This window comes from Eumetopias jubatus, unplaced genomic scaffold (genome assembly GCF_037043125.1).
Source record: "Eumetopias jubatus isolate StellerSeaLion01/CBP00866 unplaced genomic scaffold, mEumJub1_p1.0 scaffold_10, whole genome shotgun sequence".
NCBI lineage: Eukaryota > Metazoa > Chordata > Mammalia > Carnivora > Otariidae > Eumetopias > Eumetopias jubatus.
Window position 1 is genome coordinate 43,181,912 of NW_028274816.1, and position 24,125 is coordinate 43,206,036.

The 24,125-nt window shown below is 36.8% G+C and overlaps 1 protein-coding gene across 1 annotated transcript in view; it reads left to right on the plus strand.

The window, feature by feature from the left end:
- Positions 1-24,125, plus strand: part of URI1 (URI1 prefoldin like chaperone) — an 89,235-nt gene that overhangs the window by 11,867 nt on the left and 53,243 nt on the right. Inside the window, exon 2 of the mRNA XM_028123691.2 lies at positions 23,577-23,611. Within this exon, the coding sequence (XP_027979492.2) occupies positions 23,577-23,611 (35 nt within the window). The remainder of the gene's footprint in view (positions 1-23,576; positions 23,612-24,125) is intronic.

Consider the following 24,125-nt stretch of genomic DNA (forward strand, 5'->3'; position numbering starts at 1 on the left):
CTTTAACTAATAAGTAAATTTTCTCCATTTTTTTGGAAGACCTTTAAGAAGTCATGAAATGGGGCGCCTGGGTGGCTCAGTTGGTTAAGCAACTGCCTTCGGCTCAGGTCATGGTCCTGGAGTCCCGAGATCGAGTCCTGCATCGGGCTCCCTGCTCAGCAGGGAGTCTGCTTCTCCCTCTGACCCTCTTCCCTCTCATCTTCCCTCTCATGCTCCCTCTCATGCTCCCTCTCATGCTCTCTCTCTCAAATAAATGAATAAAATCTTTAAAAAAAAAAAAGTCATGAAATGCCAGTCTTTGCAAATAATTAGAACTACTCAAAAAAGGAAGTTGAAAACTAAAATTGTTCATTGGATCCTGAAACTTTTCATTCAGATCCATTACCATAGGGTTCTTCTTAAACTTTCTGCCATCTGTATTTGAATCTCCCATCTTCATAGTAAAAACCTTGGTTCTCAACAACATCTGTATTTATTCGTTTGTTCTATCCCACAATATACACAAAATAGTTTTAGAATTACTACATTAATACCATTGCCAACAGCAAACCTGTGAAGTGAAGCTCAGGATCTCCTTGCAGTTTCATTTGTTCTTATAGAATTAACTCCCTTAGGTTGTAGAGTTAGGATACTGATCTCAAAAATGCTTGAGTTGTTATTACTTTTTCTGTTCAGTTATCTCTTGGATTTGATGTACAGTTTCTATTTGTATTGAATTGTAGTGTTTACTTTTTTATCAGTTTGACTTAATTTTGTTTTATGAACACATAAAACATCTACATGGTGTAAAATCACAACTGTGTCAAAAGATATACTGAGATAATTAATTCCATCCTTCTACCTATCCCAATTAATATTTTCAGTAATTTCTAGTTTATCCTCCCTGTGTTTCTTCTCTAAAAATAAATTTAAAAATACACCTATCTTCCCTCTCACCTTCTTACACACAAGATAGCATGTTATATTTTGCCCCTTGTTTTTCTCATTAAATTTATACCTAGGAATTACTCTCGTTCATAGAGATCTTTTTCTGTGTATTTTATGGTTGCATAGTACTCTATTGTGTGGTATCTTTTTTTCAACTGGTATCTTTTTGATGGGCATTTGGTGGTTTTCAGTCTCTGGATAATGCAAATGTTTCAGTAGATAACTCTGTGTATGTTGTTTCTCATCTGTGAAGTGATTTCATGTGAAGTCCTAGAGGTGTGATTATTGATTTGAAGGGTAAACTGGTTTTGCTTTATGAACTATAGTTATCTTCTCAAAGAATATTACTGAGTATAACTTAAAATATTAACTAAAAAGAGGTAAGAGGATTGGAAGAATAAGATGGTCAAAACCTAGAGAACAGTGTGTTTGGTCCTTGAATTGGCTATTCCCTGTGATCTCCACTGCCATTTTCAACATATCATTTCTTCCTTTTTTAATTTAATTTAATTTTTTTATAATGTTATGTTAATCACCATACATTACATCATTAGTTTTTTAAAATTTTTTATTGTTATGTTAATCACCATATATTACATCATTTGTTTTGGTGTAGTGTTCCATGATTCATTGTTTGTTCATAACACCCAGTGCTCCATGCAGAATGTGCCCTCTTTAATACCCATCACCAGGCTAACCCATCCCCCTACCCTCCTCCCCTCTAGAAACCTCAGTTTGTTTTTCAGAGTCCATCATCTCTCCTGGTTCGTCTCCCCCTCTGACTTACTCCCCTTCATTCTTCCTCTCCTGCTATCTTCTTTTTCTTTTTCTTTTTTTTTAAATATGTTGCGTTATTTGTTTCAGAAGTACAGATCTGTGATTCAACAGTCTTACACAATTCACAGCGCTCACCGTAGCACATATCTTCCCCAATGTCTATCACCTAGCCACCCCATCCCTCCCACCCCCGATCACTCCAGCAACCCTCAGTTTGTTCCTGAGATTAAGAATTCCTCATATCAGTGAGTTCATATGATACATGTCTTTCTCTGATTGACTTATTTCACTAAGCATAACACCCTCCAGTTCCATCTACGTCGTTGCAAATGGCAAGATCTCATTCCTTTTGATGGCTGCATAATATTCCATTGTGTACATATACCACATCTTCTTTATCCATTCATCTGTCGATGGACATCTTGGCTCTTTCCACAGTTTGGCTCTTGTGGACATTGCTGCTATAAACATTGGGGTGCACGTACCCCTTCGGGTCCCTACATTTGTATCTTTGGGGTAAATACCCAGTAGTGCAATTGCTGGATCGAATGGTAGCTCTAATTTCAACTGTTTGAGGAACCTCCATACTGTTTTCCAGAGGGGTTGCACCAGCTTGCATTCCCACCAAGAGTGTAGGAGGGTTCCCCTTTCTCCACATCCCTGCCAACATCTGTACATCATTAGTTTTTGATGTAGTGTTCCATGATTCATTGTTTTGTATAACACCCAGTGCTCCATGCAGTACGTGCCCTCCTTAATACCCATCACCAGGCTAACCCATCCCCCCACCCCCCTCCCCTCTAGAACCCTCAGTTTGTTTCTCAGAGTCCATCGTCTCTCATGGTTTGTCTCCCCCTCTGATTCCCCCCCTTCATTTTTCCCTTCCCGCTATCATCTTCTTTTTCTTTTTTTTAACATATAATGTATTATTTGTTTCAGAGGTACAAGTCTGTGATTCCACAGTCTTACACAATTCACAGTGCTCACCATAGCACATACCCTCCCCAGTGTCTATCACCAAGCCACCCCATCCCTTCTACCCCCCCCACCACTCCAACAACCCTCAGTTTGTTTCCTGAGGTTAAGAATTCTTCATATCAGTGAGGTCATGTGATACATGTCTTTCTCTGATTACTTATTTCGTTCAGCATAATACCCTCCAGTTCCATCCATGTCGTTGCAAATGGCAAGATTTCATTCCTTTTGATGGCTGCATAATATTCCATCATATATATATATATACCACCTCTTCTTTATCCATTCATCTGTCGATGGACATCTTGGCTCTTTCCATAGTTTGGCTCTTGTGGACTTGCTGCTATAAATATCGGGGTGCACGTACCCCTTCGGATCCCTACATTTGTATCTTTGGGGTAAATACCCAGTAGTGCAATTGCTGGGTCATAGTGTAGCTCTATTTTCAACTTTTTGAGGAACCTCCATACTGTTTTCCAGAGTAACTGCACCAGCTTACATTCCCACCAACAGTGTAGGAGGGATTTCTCCACATCCCCACAAACATCTGTCGTTTCCTGACTTGTTAATTCTAGCCATTCTGACTGGTGTGAGGTGGTAATCTCATTGAGGTTTTGATTTGGATTTCCCTGTTGCCGAGCGACGTTGAGCACTTTTTCATGTGTCTGTTGGCCATTTGGACGTCTTCTTTGCAGAAATGTCTGTTCGTGTTTTCTGCCCAGTTCTTGATTGGATCATTTGTTCTTTGGGTGTTGAGTTTAATAAGTTCTTTATAGATTTTAGATGCTAGCTCAAGGTATCATTTCTTACTTGGAGGCAGTAATTCCTGCCTGGTCTTGGTGGTTCCACTCTTAATTCCCTTCTGCCTATTTTTGAGAGCTGTCTTTTGTTTGTTTGTTTTTAAACAACGTAAGTAGAATTAATGTCACTTTTATCATTCTAAGTCCCATTGTACTTAGTATAAAATCCAGGGTCAATAAAATGTGATTTGAGACCCTTGTATTGTCTGACTCATTTTTTTAGGTTCACTTCTGGCTACAGCTCACTTATTTACTGTACCTTAAGGTAATGACATGTTTTTTGGGGGGTATAATACTCTAAGTGCGTTTCTTTAAAAATACTTTATTCTAAAGGAAACCTAATAACGGTATAGCAAAAAAAAAAAACATCCTATTTAATCTGTGGATTTGATCGTTATTCCTAAACCTTTGATTTCTTCGATTTTTTAATTTTTTTTTATTTTAGAGAGAGAGCACGTACACGCACAAGCAGGGCAGGGGGGAGGGGCAGAGAGAGAGAGCGAGAATCTTAAGCAGGCTCCACCTAGTGTGGAGCCTGATGTGGGGCTGCATCCCACGACCCTGAGATCATGACCTGAGCTGAAATCAAGAATTGGATGCTTAACTGACTGAGCCACCCAGGTGCCCCTGATTTTTTTTTTTTTTTAATGAATCAAGTAATACTAAAGTAATTGCAAATGAGTGCTTTTTCCAAGGAACAAAAAGACAAGACTGAGTTTTGTTCCCGACACTGTGTTGGATACCGTGATACATAGGGTATTTTTTTCTGCTGTCAAGGAACTTACAAATTTATAGGGAAGTATGTTAACAAAACATAATACAGTGTGATAATTTTCTTTTTTTAATTCTTTGCTTTTCATTTGCTTCTCAAGCTACTGTAAGCTAGCCTCTGTCTTTTCATTGAAATTACTCTAGCTAAAGTTATTATATTTCACTTGCCAAACTCAGTGGACCTTTGCCTTCCTTGACTTCTGTGCTTCATTTGAAACTTTAATTGCTCCTTGTAAACTATTGAAACTGTGTACCTTAGGAACTTTTGTGATTTCACTTTTTTTGGGGGTCTTCTATCTCTATTGCTATTTAGTCTCTAGTTTTTTCATTTGATCCTTAAATTTTAGTAATCCCTGTACTTTCCATTTTTGGCTGTCCTCACTTGTTATTCTGCCTGTGCTCTCTCATGTATTCCTCCTGTATGCCCTCTGCTGTTGCCCACACCTGTTGCTTTTTGGGTAGCTTCTGTTGGATGTCCCATAAACAGTTCAGTCTCATTTACTAAAATTGAATCAGTCACCTTTGTCCCTAATCGTGTACATCCTTATCCCAGTTCTGGGCAACACCATTTAAACCAGAGTCTTTTTAGCTTGCCCTGATCCATCTCTTTAATTCTACCAATTTACTAAATCTTGTCGATTCTTTCTGAGTGATATATAACTTCTATCTTAAGGGACCACTAGCTTATCTTAATTAGGCTCTTATTTGAAAAATAATGTCACATTTTTCAGTTAAATGTTACTATGCTAGATATTTTCAGTCTTTTTGTTAGCCTTATGTTATCTCATTGTGCTTTTATTTTTGAAGTTCTAATCTGTGAACGTGTTATTTCTCTATTTACTTAGGTCTTTAAATTTTCTCATCCATCACTTAGTTCAAATTTAATTCTACCTATCTTACCATGTATTTTCCACTTGTCATATTTGTTCTTATTCCTTCATTTCTTTTTCTTTTGTGTTATTATTTATGCTGTTAAACTCTGTTAGCTTTATAGTTGTATGGGTTTTATTTTCCTTTCAGTTACTACCTTAGATATTACAATATGTAACATTACTTATTACAGGCTACTTTAAATTGGTAGGAAATTGTTCATTGATCTTTTTGAAATTTTGCCACTTAAGAAATAATTCAAATAATTTTTGATAGTTTAATTTTATTGACCAACCCTGTCTCATTTGTGTTATTATCATGTATTTTACCTCTACATATGTTTTTAACCCCTGAAACATTAGGATTATTATGGTTTTAAACATTGTTTTGATGTTTATTTAATATTAAGCTGGTAGGTTCACCCCGTCCCCCAACACTTTTAAGATGCCATTCCATTATCTTTTGACTTTCTTCATTTCTGTTAGTCTTCTATCAGTGATCGTGTTTTCTTCTCTGAAGATTTTTTTTTTTTTTTTTTTGTCAGAGAGGGAGACAGTGAGAGAGGGAACACAAGCAGGGGGAGTGGGAGAGGGAGAAGCAGGCTTCCCGCAGAGCAGGGAGCCTGATGCGGGGCATGATCCCAGGACCCTGGGATCATGACCTGAGCCGAAGGCAGACGTTTAACGACTGAACCACCCAGGCGCCCCTCTTCTCTAAAGAATTTGTATATATTTTTCCCTTTATCTGCTTTAGGATTTTCTCTTAATCTTTGGTTCTGTCCTTCTTTGTATGCAAATTTAGATACCTTCTATTGAATTGTATGTATTTAATCTAGTAAACCCACCTACTAAATGCATAGTCTCAGTTGTCTTTTTTATTTACAGAATTTATGTTTTCACGTTATTTAAGTGGATTCTAGGCCTCTATTTTTGTCAATATGTTTATCATAAAATGTCTTTTAACTGCAATATGTAAGACAAATGAGGGTCTGTTTCTGTTTATTTTTACTCTTGGTTTTTCCTCAACTGCTATTTTCATAGGCTGCCTTGTAATTTTTGATTGGATGCCAGACATTGTAGTGAAAAATGGTAGAGACTCTAGGTGATGTTACTTTTCTTTTTCTTTTTTTTTTAAATTTTTTTATTGTTATGTTAATCACCATATATTACATCATTAGTTTTTGGTGCAGTGTTCCATGATTCATTGTTTGTTCATAACAACCAGTGCTCCATGCAGAACGTGCCCTCCTCAATACCCATCACCAGGCTAACCCATCCCCCTACCCCCCTCCCCTCTAGAACCCTCAGTTTGTTTTTCAGAGTCCATCATCTCTCATGGTTCGTCTCCCCCTCTGACATACTCCCCTTTTCTTCCTCTCCTGTTATCTTCTTCTTTTTCTTTTTTCTTAAAATATGTTGCGTTATTTGTTTCAGAAGTACAGAACTGTGATTCAACAGTCTTGCACAATTCACAGCGCTCACCGTAGCACATACCCTCCCCAATGTCTATCCCCCAGCCACCCCATCCCTCCCACCCCCAACCACTCCAGTAACACTCAGTTTCTTTCCTGAGATTAAGAATTCCTCATATCAGTGAGGTCATGTGATACATGTCTTTCTCTGATTGACTTATTTCACTCAGCATAACACCCTCCAGTTCCATCCACGTCGTTGCAAATGGCAAGATCTCATTCCTTTTGATGGCTGCATAATATTCCATTGTGTATATATACCAGGTGATGTTACTTTTCAAACACGAGTAAGTTTTCTTTTAGCAGCCAGTTGAAATTTTGTTTGGTCTCTTTGAATATTGCTCTTATTCCTAGCATGTAACCCTTACTCCTAAGGCATAGCTCTAAGTCCTTACAGAGTGTGTCTTTTTCATAAATTATGTGAATCATGAATATATAATTTTGTTTTTCTTCTATTTCGTTGTATTATTTGCCTCCACTGGCATGAATACCACATTTTCTTGCTAGGTCTTGGTATCTAGTAGTAAATTCCTCTAACTTTGTTCACCTTCATGATTTCCTTTACTTTTCTTGAGCCTTTGCTTTTTCATGAATATTTTAGAATCAGCTTTTCAGTACTTAAAAAGTAACCTGCTGGGGTTTTGCTTGGAGTGCAGTGAGTCTAAAGATTAATTGGGGGGCTGTTGACATTTTTACAGGAAGTTTTCTAATCCACGAACATGGTATATCTTTCAGTTTTAGTTCTTTTCTAACTTCTTTCAGCATTGGCTTTTAGTATATAAATCTTGCATGTGTTTTACATTTATCCCTTGATATTTTGTACTTATAATTGCATCTTGTAATTTATCTGCTGTTTGTCTTTTGCTGGTATAAGGTCATACACTTGATTTTTGTATATTGACTGTTAAATGTATATTCTGATAGTATGTCTATAGATATATACAGGCATGTTGTTTGCATAATAGAAGTTTTTTCTCCAGTTCTTAAGGCTTTTATTTAATTTTTTCCTTATTGAATGATGTAGGACCTTTAATATAGTGTTGAGTAAAAGTAGTGATAATAGGCTTTCTTATCTAGTTCTGCATATCATGGGAACAGCTTTAAATATTTTATCATTAGAAATGATGTTTGCTGTAGGCTTTTTGTTGATAGTCTTTATGAAAATAAGGAAATGCTCTCCTGTTCCTAGTTTGCTACCTTTATCATGAGTAGATGTTGAATTTTACCACATGCTTTTCTGTGTTGAGATGTTAATGTGGTGAGTTAATTTGAATTTTTTTAATATTGAAACACAATTGCATTCCTGAAAAAATCCTCCTTGTTTTGATGTATTTATCTTTTCATATAATATCAGATTAAATTTCATATTAATTTGTTAAGGTATTTTGTGTCTGTGTTTCATGAGGGATATTGGTGTGTAGTGGTTTTGTTTGTTGTAATGTTCATGTTTGGTTTTGGTTTCATGGTTATGCTGGCCTCATAAAATAACTCATTTTTGTGTATTTTATTAAAAAGCTTGTATGCTGTTGGTATTGTTTTTAATGGAAATAATTCATCAGTCAAGTTGTCTGGACCTACTGTTTTCCTTCTGTTGATATTTTAAAATAGGTCTCAATTTCTTTGTAAGAGGATTTCATATTTTCTATTTCTAATTTTGTCAGTTTTGGAAATTTGATTTTCAGGGAATTTTTCTTTTTATCTGAGTTTTCAAATTTACTGTCCTTGAGTTATTTGTAATATTCCCTTTTTAGTATCTACAGATTTGTTAGTAATGTCCTATTTTTAATTCTTTTTATTTGTGTTTTTCCCCTTGATTTGTCTTTCTGTAGGCTTATCAGTTTTACCAATCTTTTTAAAGGAACAATTTTTTATTTTTTTCTCTAGTAAGTTGTCTCCCTACATCATTGATTTCTATTTTTATCTTATTCTTCCTTTTAAAAATTTGCCTTTGGGGGTGCCTGGGTGGCTCAGTCGTTAAGTATCTGCCTTCGGCTCAGGTCATGATACCAGGGTCCTGGGATCGAGCCTCGCATCAGGCTTCCCTCTCCCACTCCCCCTGCTTGTGTTCCCTCTCTCGCTGTGTCTCTCTGTCAAATAAATAAAATCTTTAAATAAAAATAAAAATAAAAATTTCCTTTTGGCTATGATTTCTTTCTAGTTTTTTGAGATGAAAGCTACTAGAGATGAAAAAGTCATTGATTTTTGCTTTTTTTGTAATATGTGCATTTTGTTTTAACTTTTTCTCTAATCATTACCTTAGGTATCTATTGCCTTTCTACTTGACCTATTTTTTCTTCTTAAATTTGTAGTAAACTATAACATATAATCATTTAAATCAATTTTAAGCATACATTTCAGTGACATTAAGTACATTCAGATTGTTGTGCAAAACCATCCCCACCATCCATCTCCGGAACTTTTTTTTATCTTGTAAAACTGAAATTAGGCATTAAGAAATTCCCATTATGCCTTTCCCATATGCTGGCAACTACTATTTTATATTCTGTTCTAAATTTGTCTACTCTAGGTATCTCACATAAGTGGAATCTTACAGTATTTGTCCTTTTGTGACTCTCTTATTTTAGTCAGCGTAATGTGTTCAAGGTTTACCCATATTCTAGCATATTTCTGAATTTAACTTTTAAAGGCTGAATAATATTCCTTTGTAGGTATACACTGCATTTTGTTTTTGATTCATTCATTGACGAACATGAATTGCTTTCACCTTTTCATCTGTCATGAATAATGGTGCTATGGACTGAGTGTACAAACATGTTTGAGACCTTGCTTTCAACCCTTTTGGGTATATAACCAGAAGTGGAATTGCTGGATCATATGGTAATCCTGTTTAGTTTTTGAGGAACCACCTTACTGTTTTCTACAGTGGCTGCACCATCTTACATTCCCATCAGTAGTGCACAAGAGCTTGTTTTTCTATATCCTTCCAACACTTGTTATTTTCTTTCTTCCTTTCTTCCTTCCTCCCTCCCTTCCCCTTTCCCTTTCCCTTCCCTTCCTTCCCTCCATCTCTCCCTCCCCACTCCTTCCTTCTGAGCCATCCTAATGGGTGTGAAGTGGTAATTCATTGTGGGTCTGTTTGACCTACTTTTATGTTCTTTTTCGGTCTTCCTTTGATTTATTCAAATATGTCATGTTGCATTTTCTACCCTGTATGAGCTTGTATACATTTTTTTTTTTTTACATTAAATATACCGTACACTTATACTGTATCCTTATGCCATCTTTTTTACTAGGGTAATTTTTTCTAGAGATCACAGTATGAATTCATTTATTCATCCTACCTTTTGCATTATTGGTTTCATGCGTTTTAATTCCATGTTTTAAACATCACAATACTTTATATAATTCTTTGATGTGATCAATATTGATTTACCTTTACTTTTAAAAATTACCTGTGCAGTTGTTCTTTAGTTCTTTTTGCATTTACATTACTCTGAATAGTCACTGTAGCATTTTTTCTCAGCTTTATTGAGATGTAATTGACATGACATATACCAGTATATAAATTTAAGGTGTACAGTATGTTGCTTTGATATGCTTATATATTGCAAAATGATTATCACCTTGGCATTAACTAGCACCTCCATCACATCATATAATTACCTGTAGTATTCTTTTAGTGAAAATTTGCTGGTGAAGAATTTTGTGTGTGTGTGAAACTTTTTATTTTTTCTTCATGTTGAAGGATCTATTTGCTGTACATAATTACCGAGTTTCAGTTATTTTTTTAGCACTTTTTTATCTTATTTTCTGATTTCTATCGTTTTTTTGTGTGTGGAAGTTTCCTCTGGCTCTTCTAGTTGCTACTTTGAAGGCAGTGTATTTCCTCCTTGCTCCTTCTTGCTGCTTATAAAATTTTCTCTTTTTTGGGGGGTTTCATTTGTGTAAGTATGTTGTTCCTTGATGTAATTTTTTTCTCTTGCTTGAGGTTCTTAGAGCTTTTTGAATCTGTTGGCTGATACCTTCCTCTTTATTTTAGAAAATCCTGTCATGGTAGGTTCAAATATTGCTTCTGTCATATTTGCTCTTCCTTCTCTTCCTGGGTTTTCAGTTATACAGTGTTTCTCACATGTCTCTTACTAGTCTTTTCTGTATTTTCAATTTTTTGCTTTTAAATCTCTGGGCTTTAATTTGGAGGTTTTTTGTTGACCTATAATGAAGCTCATGGTGGTAAAAGATGGTAAAAATGATAATATAAATTAAATCTCAGATTATGAATATTCAGATGATAACATCCTAAATTTGGCAATGGGCAATATACAAAATTAATTCAGAATGGATCAATGATATAAATGTAAGAGAAGGAGACAAAATGATTGGTATCTCTGGTAAAACAGTGGGTATGCAAACTGCGATTCAAGCATTATTTCACATTCAGAAATAAATACGGGTTACAATCCCCAATCTGCAATTCAGAAGTCTAAAAAAGCACTGAAAACAAAGTTATTCCTAAGTGTTTGGCATATTCATTTGTTGACAAACTGATTGGAACTGATTTGAGTGAGGCACTTATTCCACTTACTTTTTGAATATTCATATGTTTTATTGCCAGTGTTACTGTATTTGATAGAGTGGTGTTTCAGTGGGGGTTGGTGTTTCATAATGGATGTTATGTGTACTGTATTACTTTGTTAAGTTATGAAAATTTCTTTTTTTAAATTTTTTTATTGTTATGTTAATCACCATACATCATTAGTTTTTGATGTAGTGTTCCATGATTCATTATTTGTGCATAACACCCAGTGCTGCACGCAGAACGTGGCTTTTTAATACCCATTACCAGGCTAACCCATCCCCCCAAACCCCTCCCCTCTAGAAACCTCAGTTTGTTTTTCAGAGTCCATCGTCTCTCATGGTTCGTCTCCCCCTCCGACTTACTCCCCTTCATTCTGCTTCTCCTGCTATCTTCTTTTTTTCTTAACATATATTGCATTATTTGTTTCAGAAGTACTGATCTGTGATTCAACGGTCTTGCACAATTCACAGCGCTCACCATAGCACATACACTCCCCAATGTCTGTCACCCAGCCACCCCATCCCTTCCACCCCCTACCACTCCAGCAACACTCAGTTTGTTTCCCGAGGTTAAAAATTCCTCATATCAGCGAGGTCATATGATACATGTCTTTCTCTGATTGACTTATTTCACTCAGCATAACACCCTCCAGTTCCATCCATGTCGTTGCAAATGGCAAGATCTCATTTCTTTTGATGGCTGCATAATATTCCATTGTGTATATATACCACATCTTCTTTATCCATTCATCTGTGGATGGACATTTTGGCTCTTTCCACAGTTTGGCTATTGTGGACATTGCTGCTATAAACATTGGGGTGCACGTACCCCTTCGGATCCCTACATTTGTATCTTTGTGGTAAATACCTAGTAGTGCAATTGCTGGATTGTATGGTAGCTCTATTTTCAACTGTTTGAGGAACCTCCATACTGTTTTCCAGAGTAGTTGCACCAGCTTGCATTCCCACCAACAGTGTAGGATGGTTCCCCTTTCTCCACATCCCTGCCAACATCTGTCGTTTCCTGACTTGTTAATTCTAGCCATTCTGAATGGTGTGAGGTGGTATCTCATTGAGGTTTTGATTTGGATTTCCCTGATGCCGAGCGACATTGAGCACTTTTTCATGTGTCTGTTGGCCATTTGGATGTCTTCTTTGGAAAAATGTCTGTTCATGTCTTCTGCCCATTTCTTGATTGGATTATTTGTTCTTTGGGTGTTGAGTTTGATAAGTTCTTTATAGATTTTGGATACTAGCCCTTTATCTGCTGTGTCATTTGCAAATATTTTCTCCTATTCTGTCGGTTGTCTTTTGGTTTTGTGGACTATTTCTTTTGCTGTGCAAAAGCTTTTTATCTTGATGAAATCCCAATAGTTCATTTTTGCCCTTGCTTCCCTTGCCTTTGGCGAAGTTTCTAGGAAGAAGTTGCTGCGGCTGAGGTCGAAGAGGTTGCTGCCTGTGTTCTCCTTTAGGATTTTGATGGACTCCTGTCTCATGTTTAGGTCTTTCAACCATATGGAGTCTATTTTTGTGTGTGGTGTAAGGAAATGGTCCAGTTTCATTCTTCTGCATGTGGCTGTCCAATTTTCCCAACACCATTTGTTGAAGAGACTGTCTTTATTCCATTGGACATTCTTTCCTGCTTTGTCAAAGATGAGTTGACCATAGAGTTGAGGGTCCAGTTCTGGGCTCTCGATTCTGTTCCATTGATCTCTGTGTCTGTTTTTGTGCCAGTACCATACTGTCTTGATGATGACAGCTTTGTAATATAGCTGGAAGTCTGGAATTGTGATACCGCCGGCTTTGCGTTTCTTTTTCAAGATTTCTCTGGCTATTCGGGGTCTCTTCTGGTTCCATACAAATTTTAGGATTATTTGTTCCATTTCTTTGAAAAAAGTGGATGGTATTTTGATGGAGATTGCATTGAATGTGTAGATTGCTCTAGGTAGTATTGACATCTTCACAATGTTGGTTCTTCCAATCCATGAGCATGGAACGTTTTTCCATTTCTTTGTGTCTTCTTCAATTTCTTTCATGAGTATTTTATAGTTTTCTGAGTACAGATCTTTTGTCTCTTTGGTTAAATTTATTCCTAGGTATCTTAAGGTTTTGGGTGCAATTGTAAATGGGATCGACTCCTTGATTTGTCTCTCTTCTGTCTTGTTGTTGGTGTATAGGAATGCCACTGATTTCTGTGCATTGATTTTATAGCCTGCTACTTTACTGAATTCCTGTATGAGTTCTAGCAGTTTTGGAGTGGAATCTTTTGGGTTTTCTACATACAGTATCATATCATCTGCAAAGAGTGAGAGTTTGACTTCCTCTTTGCCGATTTGGATGCCTTTGATTTCTTTTTGTTGTCTGATTGCTGTGGCTAGGACTTCTAATACTACGTTGAATAGAAGTGGTGAGAGTGGACATCCCTGCCGCGTTCCTGTCCTTAGGGGAAAAGCTGAGAGCTTTGCCCCATTGAGAATGATATTTGCTGTAGGTTTTTCATAGATCGCTTTTATGATATTGAGGTATGTACTCTCTATCCCTATACTCTGAAGAGTTTTGATCAAGAAAGCATGCTGTACTTTGTCAAATGCTTTTTCTGCATCTGTTGAGAGGATTATATGACTCTTGTTCCTTTTTTGTTAATGTATCGTATCACGTTGATTGATTTGCGGATGTTGAACCAACCTTGCAGCCCGGGGATAAATCCCACTTGGTCATGGTGAATAATCCTTTTAATGTACTGTTGGATCCTATTGGCTAGTATTTTGCTGAGAATTTTGCATCCACGTTCATCAAGGGTATTGGTCTGTAATTCTCCTTTTTGATGGGGTCTTTGTCTGGTTTTGGGATCAAGGTAATGGTGGCCTCCTAAAATGAGTTTGGAAGTTTTCCTTCCATTTCTATTTTTTGGAACAGTTTCAGGAGAATAGGTATTAATTCTTCTTTAATTGTTTGATAGAATTCCCCTGGGAAGCCATCTGGCCCCGGGCTTTTGTTTGTTGGGAGATTTTTGATGATTGCTTCAATTTCCTTAGTGGTTATAGGTCTGTTCAGGTTTTCTATTTCTTCCTGGTTCAGGTTTGGTAGTTGATACATCTCTAGGAATGCATCCATTTCTTGCAGTTTATCTAATTTGCTGGCATAGAGTTGCTCATAATATGTTCTTACAATTGTTTGTATTTCTTTGGTGTTGGTTGTGATCTCTCCTCTTTCATTCATGATTTTGTTGATTTGGGTCCTTTCTCTTTTCTTTTTGATAAGTCTGGCCAGGGGTTTATCAATCTTGTTAATTCTTTCAAAGAACCAGCTCCTAGTTTCGTTGATCTGTTCTGCTGTTCTTTTGGTTTCTAGTTCATTGATTTCTGCTCTGATCTTTATGATTTCTCTTCTCCTGCTGGGTTTAGGCTTTATTTGCTGTTCTTTCTCCAACTCCTTTAGGTGTAGGGTTAGGTTGTGTATTTGAGACCTTTCTTGTTTCTTGAGAAAGGCTTGTATTGCTATATACTTTCCTCTCAGGACTGCCTTTGCTGTATCCCAAAGATTTTGAACAGTTGTGTTTTCATTTTCATTGGTTTCCATGAATTTTTTTAATTCTTCTTTAATTTCCTGGTTGACCCATTCATTCTTCAGTAGGATGCTCTTTAGCCTCCATGTATTTGAGTTCTTTCCGACTTTCCTCTTGTGATTGAGTTCTAGTTTCAAAGCACTGTGGTCTGAAAATATGCAAGGAATAATCCCAATCTTTTGGTATTGATTGAGACCTGATTTGTGACCTAGGATGTGATCAGTTCTGGAGAATGTTCCATGGGCACTAGAGAAGAGTGTGTATTCCATTGCTTTGGCATGGAATGTTCTGAATATATCTGTGAAGTCCATTTGGTCCAGTGTGTCATTTAAAGTCTTTATTTCCTTGTTGATCTTTTGCTTTGATGATCTGTCCATTTCAGTCAGGGGGGTGTGAAGTCCCCCACTATTATTGAATTGTTGTCAATGTGTTTCTTTGATTGTGTTATTAATTTCCTTATAAAATTGGCAGCTCCCATGTTAGGGGCATAGATATTTACAATTGTTAGATCTTCTTGTTGGATAGACCCTTTAAGTAAGATATAGTGTTCTTCTTCATCTCTTATTACAGTCTTTGTTTTAAAATCTAATTTGTCTGATAGAAGGATTGCCACCCCAGCTTTCTTTTGGTGTCCATTAGCATGGTAAATGGTTTTCCACCCCCTCACTTTCAATCTGGGGGTGTCTTTGGGTCTCAAATGAGTCTCTTGCAGACAGCATATGGATGGGTCTTGTTTTTTAATCCAATCTGATAGCCTGTGTCTTTTGATTGGGGCATTTAGCCCATTTACATTCAGAGTAACTATTGAAAGATATGAATTTAGTGCCATTTTATTGCCTGTAAGGTGACTGTGACTGTATATTGTCTGTGTTCCTTTCTGATCTATGCTGCTTTTAGGCTCTCTCCTTGCTTAGAGGACCCCTTTCAATATTTCTTGGAGGGCTGGTTTTGTGTTTGCAAATTCCTTTAGTTTTTGTTTGTTCTGGAAGCTTTTTACCTCTCCTTCTGTTTTCAATGGCAGCCTTGCTGGATATAGTATTCTTGGCTGCATATTTTTCTCGTTTAGTGCTCTAAAGATATCATGCCAGTCCTTTCTGGCCTGCCAGGTCTCTGTGGATAGGTCTGTTGCCAATCTAATGTTTCTACCAGTCTAGGTTACATATCTCTTCTCCCGAGCTGCTTTCAGGATTTTCTCTTTGTCTCTGAGACTCGTAAATTTTACTATTAGATGTAATAGGGTGTTGACTTATTTTTATTGATTTTGAGAGGGGTTCTCTGTGCCTCCTGGATTTTGATGCCTGTTTCCTTCCTCACATTAGGGAAGTTCTCTGGTATAATTTGCTCCAATATTCCTTCTGCCCCTCTCTTTCTTCTTCTTCTGGGATCCCAATTATGCTAATGTTGTTCATCTTATTGTATTGCTTATCTCTCGAATTCTGCCCCCGTGATCCTGTAGTTGTTTCTCTCTCTTTTTCTCAAGCTCTTTATTTTCCATCATTTGGTCTTCTGTATCGCTGATTCTCTCTTCTGCCTCATTTATCCTAGCATTTAGTGCCATTTTTGATTGCACTTTATTAATAGCCTTTTTGATTTCGACTTGGTTAGATTCTAGTTCTTTTATTTCTCCAGAAAGGGTTTCTCTAAGAACTTCCACGCTTTTTTCAAGCCCAGCTAGTATCTTTAAAGTCATCATTCTGAACTGTAGGTCCGACATCGTACTAATGTCAGTATTGATTAGGTCCCTGGCAGACAGTACTACCTCTTGTTCTTTTTGCTGAGGTGATTTTTTTCATCTTGTCATTTTGTCCAGAGGAGAACAGATAAATGAGAGAACAAAATGCTAACAGGTTAACAATGTCCCCAGCAAATATAGTCTATACAAATCAGAAAAGACCTGAAACCAGGGGAAAAGAAAGGGAAAGAAAGAGAAAAAGAACAAAGAAAAAGAAAAAGATAAAAACAAGCAAAAACAGAACAAAACAAAAAAAACAGAATATGATCAGATATGATCAGGCTAGTGCATAGATCAGTGCCACACAGTAGATTTTGGGTGTATTTTGGTCTGTTAGAAGAAAGTGCCTCCTAAAATTTTAAAGGAAGAAAGACTTATATATGTACAAAATAAGGGTTGATAAATGAAGGCATGGAAGATGATTGTAAAGATGAAACTTATAAAAGGTTTTATAAACAGAATTGATAAGAAGTTGTTTGAAAGAAGAAAGAAGAAGATTTAAAAAGAAAAGAAAAAATGGGAGAGACTGTGATCAGGCAGGAGACTAGAACAAAGCCATACACTAGTGATTTAGGGTATATTTTGATCTGTTTGAAGAAACTGTATATCAAAATTTTAAAGAGAGAAGAACTTATATATATATATACACACATATGCCAAAAATAAGGGTAACTACTATGAAGGGATAAAGTATGACTCTAAAAATGAAAAATAAAAAATGTTTTTTTAAAGGATTGATAAGATGTTGTTGAAAAAGGGAAAAAGAAAAATAAAAAAAAAACAGTTAAATAAATTAACTTTGAAAAACTAATGAATCATGGTAAAAAAAGCCATGAATTCTATGTGCAGTATTCCCCTAGCGCTGGAGTTCTCCCGTTCTCCTTTATCGGTAAACTTGGTCTTGGGTTGTTGGTTGTTCATGCTGATCTTCTGGGGGAGAGGCCTGTTGCCGTGGTTCCCAAATATCTTTGCCGGAGGCGGAATTGCCTCCCCCCGTTGTCGGTCTGGGCTGAGTAAGCTGCTTGGGTTTGCTCTCAGGAGCCTTTGTTCCCTGCAAGCTCTCAGCACAGCTTTGGAGGACCAGGGTGAAAATGGTGGCCTCCTACTCTCTGCCCGGAGGAGCTGAGAACTCGCGGCCCCGCTCCTCAGTGCGCCCCCAGAGAAAAGCAGTCAGTCACTCCCGTCTCCCCGGTCTCCGGTCGCACTCTGTGCTCTCCTGGCCTGTGACCCAGCGTTTCCATCTCTCGCACCCGACCCCGTGTGGAGTCTCCAAACCCAGCAGATCCCTGGGGTGTGCTCCCGCGCTGCTCCTCCTGGGGGAGGGAGGGGAGTCTCCCCGGCTCTGCTGCTTGTTGGGTCCCTGCTGCAGGAGCAGTGGCCCGACTGGGCTGCGGATCACAGCTTATGGCCACCCCGAGTTGCGAGCCCGCGCCTCGGCTCCGTCTCTGCAGCCGCCTTCCCCGCTCCGATACCTGGGAGCTCTGCCGCACTCAGGCACCCCCGGTCTTTCTGTGACCCTGAGGGTCCTGAGTCCACACTGTACCGAGAGGTTTCCACCTCCCGCTTAGCCACTGGAGTGACGTCCCTCAGTGGAACCGACTTCTAAAAGTTCCGATTTTGTGCTCCGCGGCTCTATCACTTGCCAGAAGCAGCGGACAGAGGCCCCCTCCCCCACCGTCTATCCTCCCGAATATCGCCTTGGATTCACTTCTCCGCACCTCCTACCTTCCAGTAAGTGGTCGCTTCTTTGTTCAGAGAGTTGTTGCTACTCTCTTCTTTGGTCTGTTGAGTTCGTAGGTGTTCAGAATGGTTTGATCCCTATTCAGCTGAATTCCTGAGACCAGATGAAACACAGGTCTCCTACTCCTCCGCCATCTTGCTCCGCCCCCAAGTTATGCAAATTTCTAAATTGAGAAACATATTTGCTCTTGAGGTTTTTGGCTACGTGATGGTAGATCTGTACTTCTTTAAAAGGACTTGTTGCATGCTTACTGTATGGCAGATGAATACATTGGTAATTAAAGTAGACATGACCCATAACTCACTGGGCTTTCAGCCAGTAGAGTTTCCTGGATTCCTAATTCAAATAATCCTAAAAACAGAACCCTCCTAACATCAGGGTCTTCATTTTTAGACATATTGCTGGATGTATATGTTACCAATCTCTAATATTTCCATTATGAGAAAACTGTGTCTTTATATTTGGTGTTATGAGTAATAACTGAAAGAAAAAATAAGAGCCCTAATTTGTAGGTAGAATCATGAAGGGAATGGAATGTACAATACCAAAGCATGTTAGATGTAATCTAATGTTTGTGTATAAAGAGACTGGGTTCGAATGTGAGAAGTGCACTAGAAGCCTGTGTAGGAGAAAAACTGGATTAATGTAAAAATAAGGATTAAAGATGATCATTTTGATTCCATCCTAACTACATTTTTGAATAAGGACATTTTGAGTGTTTTAACAAGTAGCTCTATATAATTGGAGTTAAACTTTTGGTAGTTTTGGTATTTTTGATTTTCAGCATATTTAGAATGCAAATTTATTTAAAATTTTTATGTAGAAATACTCAGTTCATTGCAGTTTATTACTGTTTATTGCAGTTTTCTTTTTAAGAACCTGTAGTCAATTCCTTCCTTCTTTGCAAAGAGGCTTATTAAGAAGACTTGTAGTATTTTACTAATTTTTTTTAAAGATTTTATTTATTCATTTGAGAGAGAGAACGAGCTGTGGGGAGGGACGGGGGGTTGTGGGGGGAGAGAAGCAGACTCCCCGCTGAGGAGGGAGTCTGATGCTGGCTCCATCTCAGGACTCAGAGATCTGAACTGAGCTGAAGGCAGAGGCTTCTGAGCCACCCAGGTGCCCCTAATATCTTACTAATTTTGTTGAAGTATGCGTTTTGTATACTTTGCTAATGACTTTTATACATCTGTGTAGGTAACTGACAAATATGTCTTTGAAGAAATTATTTTCAACCTTTTAAGTAATTGTCAGATAACAGTGTGTGTGTACTATCCATTGGTTTTAGCCACCACTGATACTTTACTCTTTTTGATTCAGCAGCTTTAAAACCCAAAATTGTACAATCTGTCAGAAGACAGTCTAACGAGAAGCAAACTATAAATTTAGACAGCTTTGATTAATACAGTCCTCAGATTATTATTCTGTATATGAATCCATAGAGGGAGAATTTGAAATCGAAATACAGTTAGGGGGGGTTTAGAAGTGAAATAGAACATTTTTGAGAGAAGTGTCATTGAGACTTAAGCTTACCCTTTTAGGCTTTCTGTTCCAGTCTAATTTTAATGTGGCACTGTACTTAACCGAGAAAACTCATGGGTTGATGCCCCCTTGTGGTCTCTTACCAAAATAAATAGCACTAATGGAAATAAGTAATGGAGATCTTAATACATGTTAAATCATTCCTTCCTTCCTTTATAAAATAAGTTTTAGAAAGTTTCTTCTGAGGAAAAACAGCAAAGGAATTATAATCCCATATTCCATATAGTTTGTTGGCTTTAAAATTTATCAAATATTTACCCTTTTGCAACAAAATTTGCTTGTATGATAGCTGGACACTGATAGAAAGAAAAAGAGGTTGTTGGGTTTGTTGTCTACCACTGTCATCCTGGGCATCTAACTCAGTCATAAGTGCCTCAAAAATATGATGAGATATGATAGTAATTAGAGGCCTAGCGTTCTCCTCCCCCGCCCCTCAATGCACACAAGAAATGGGGCTTGGGAAATCTGTTTATACTTAGTCACTTGACCCAAAAAGGGCCAGGAGCTATTGGAAGAAATGAAGGTTTTTATTAGCCAGTTGGTGAATTTAAGCTTATTTGCTTTTACTAACATTGGTATGGTCTTCTTTGTGTGTGAGTGTGGGTTTGTGGATGAAGTGGAGAAGTGGCAGCTGCAGTCAGTGTTTTAAAAAAAGAAAGACCAAAGATACAAATAGCTGCTTTTCTTCTGTCACCCAATAAGATGCATGATGGTTGGAAGTAGTCTTCTCCAGTGAGTATGGGCTTTGAGATTAGATAAGCCTGGTTAAATAGATGTAGTTCTAAAACTGATTTTTTTCTTACCAGTTCCTGGGCAGTTGCATAATATTGGGTAAGATACTTCAGTTTTGAGCACAGGTTTCCTCTCTTTAAAGAGAGGTTAAAAACCTCTACCTTTACTGATTTTCATCCAATGAAGTCTTGGCATATACCATTGTTACTACTCTTAGGGTGGTAAGGGCAGTTTTGAATTACAAAGCGCACCGTGGACTTTCTAACTACTGGGTTGTTGGTAAAGACTCTTAATGATAGAGTGTATCTTAAAAAGTGGTAAATCAACTCACCCACTTCTTTACTGTGGACTTAATGCTGTACTACTGCATAAGCACATATTTTATTTATAAATTCCTGGCTCTAAATGTGATGATATCACATTAAAGAATTTACTAGGTCAATTATTTTAATTCTTGAAGCCTACTAACAAATTTTATTTTTTTTTATAAAAATGATTCAATAAGATTTTTTTTTCAGGAGTAACAGTTGCATGCTTTCGCAGGTTTAACTTAAAAAACTATTATTGTTGTTCCATAGCCATTTTATTAAAAAAGCTTCTGTGAAGGACAACAAAATAATGAAATGTTTTTCCGTTGTTTTGCTTTGTTTTGCTTTGTTTTTCAAGAGTTTCTTATAGAACCAGGTTCATTTTATTTATTTAATACTTAAAGGAATCTGAGTCCATTTTCAGAAGAAGTAAGATTATTTGGGTTTATTTAACTTAACAGAAAAAATTAGATTTTTTTTAACCCATTCAGATTCAACTTAGAATCATCAGATTTTTCTTCTAAAATTTTCCTTGGCAGCTAAAGTTCTGGAAATTTACCAGTATTTTCTTTTGAATAACTTGTTTTAAAAGAGAAGAAAACTGGAATGATCTCTCAAAATATCAGCACAACTGTTTGGGTTTAAATGGTTTTTGAAAGTAAGTGGGTTATATAACACGTAAACAAAGATAACTGTAGTCCTATTAGAGGCTGTTCTAGGTATTATCATACCTGCCTCTCTCACCTTTTCCTTTATTTCTCTGACTCTTGAAATATGGAGCCTATACCTTTGATTTTGCCTAACTGGACGTCTTTGTTGTTCTAAACCATTATAAGACTTTAGTGTAAGACAGTATTTTAGTGATTAAAATTTCTGTTATAAATTATGAAATGGATTTTTGTTGTTTTATCCTTGGGTGTCTTCTTGGGGAGACTATTTTAAGAAAGAAAGGGGGTGAGGGGGATGGTGCGAGGGGGAAAGATAGCTAAAACAATGTGGAGACTAGACTGGGGGGGTGATGGCAAGAACATGTGCCATTCTACTAGGGACTTGTTTTTTAAACATAAAAAGCATATGTGCCAAATTTACATATTTACTAATTAAAAAGGCTTCCTGGAAACATTAAGTAGACTATCTTCTATAACCTTTAACACTGTCACTAATGGATATTGCTTAGAAAATTTCATCGAAGGTCCTTTAAATAATGTAAATGATTATGAATATGTAACTAGTTAATATGCAGCTACGAAAGGATTATCATGTAGAGGTTAATGAACATTCTGCTCTTATGGTTTGCAGGGCTTTTCTTTTTGTGCTTTTGGCTCACTTCATGCTTGGAAACACATGCATTGGGATTGGAAAGCATCCTGACTGTTTTTTGGGTCTCATCTTTTAATGGGGTTGTTAAAGAGGAACTTTATGAAAAGAATTTCATGAAGATTTTTTTCTTTTTCACTTTACATTTAATTCTGTTTGTCTATTTTATAATTACTGCCAAATCAGAAACAGTAAAGTGGATTGATGTAGTTTTTGCCTGGTTCTTCCAGATGTAAAGTCAGTACTCTATTATATATTACCACTGTTATTAAGTGTCGCTATGTGATTGATACTTACTGAGAGATCTTCATTCTAAAACGGACTTTTTATGCTGAGTTAATGTGTAGTATGGTTGGGTATCTGATTACAGCATGTATTTTGGTACAGGATTGCTGCCTTAGTATTTCAAATGTACCAAAGGAGGACATTTATTCCAGGAATTAAATGTTATAATAGGAATTTAGTGACAGTGCCCCCCCCCCCGAAAAAAGTCTTGTGATTTTTGGGTGAAACATTGAGCAAGAGAGACAAGAGACAATATTGATGTTTAGAGTGGTGAACTAAAGCAGTATGTTTCCATCCAGATAATGCTGCTCTTTTTTTCCCATGGCCTTGTGTTGAGCATTTTGGCTTGTATCCCTTAATTTCTCTGTCTCTGAAGTGGTGCTACAATATTTGAGATTATTGTTTAAAATTTTTATTAATGGACAATTTAAAAACAATTAGTAATCTTTGAAAACAGTGTTATTTTTTAAATTGCCAATCAGGTGTTTCTTTTCCTCATTGGTTAGTGTTTTTTTCGCCCAGCATTTTGGGAATCTGCTGAAATACCTTTAAGGAAAGCAAATAACTTTTGTACTTAATTTTATTGTTTTAGTATTATAAACATAGTTTAAACTGGCTATCAAGTGCTTAAAATTTTATCATAATTCACTGAGGGAACAAATGGGCTGTTCAGAGCATCTCTTTATCCCAAGTATTTCTTCTTGAAAATGTTAGTAGAAAAATATCACTGAACTCATTTTTAATGCGTCAGAATAAAAATTACAGGTGAAAACATTTGGAGATATACTGACAAAATAAAATATTTTTACTACTGTCATTTTTTTTTTTTTTTAGTGGTGAAACGTGGGTGTTGCATCGGTTTTTTGTTATTTATAACATTTGCGTATTCTACAAAATATGTAACATTGAAAGCAGGTCTGTAGATTGTACAGAATACTAGTTATCTTATATCATATGTCACCTAATAGTTATGAAGCGGGTTTTGTAGCAAAGTATGAATCGGAAGGCTGTAATTTGTTCTGCAGTTATCAGCCTGCATTAGAGGGTTATGATAAAGTGTGCTGCTTAAAAACTAACAGTCACATCTCTGTGCATTTGACAAATAAAAATGTATACTGAGATGCTATTAAATCTGTAAAGCCACTGTTCTCGTTTTCTGATACACTGATTTTGTAGCTTTATGTATAGCCCTGTTTTTTCATGAGTAGTTATCTGTTTTCATGACAGGTGGTCACTAACTGCCAAGAGAAAATCCAGCATTGGTGAGTGAAAGATGGTTTTATATTATTTCTGAAATACTGATGGGGTCATCTCTTTGTATTTAAATAAAGTGTGTATTGTTTTTTTGTAACCCATAATTGAATTCTTCTAGTAATCTCCGTTTTGAATGGTTTTGATACTAATTTATATTGTCCTTCACTGTTTACTGAATTACGTGTTCCCTGATTCCCTGAAATTGTATCACCATTTGTGTTTATTCTAATTGCCTTCTTTTTTCCTTTCTTTTCTTTTTTTCAAATTAGAATAATATTAATATCATTATGAGGTGGAGACTGAGACGTTTTTGAACCTGGCTAATCGCAGAGAGCTCTATTTGGGGAATATTCTTATATTTGTAGTAGAATAATAATTGGAATCAGTTGTTTTAAAATAATAATGGAAATATCCACATTTCCCTGAAGTTTGAAAAATCTAATTAATTGCCTACATCCCAGAGCTTTCTTTATGGACTGAACTTCTTTTAGAGTGTAGAGAGAAATAAAGCATATCTATTTT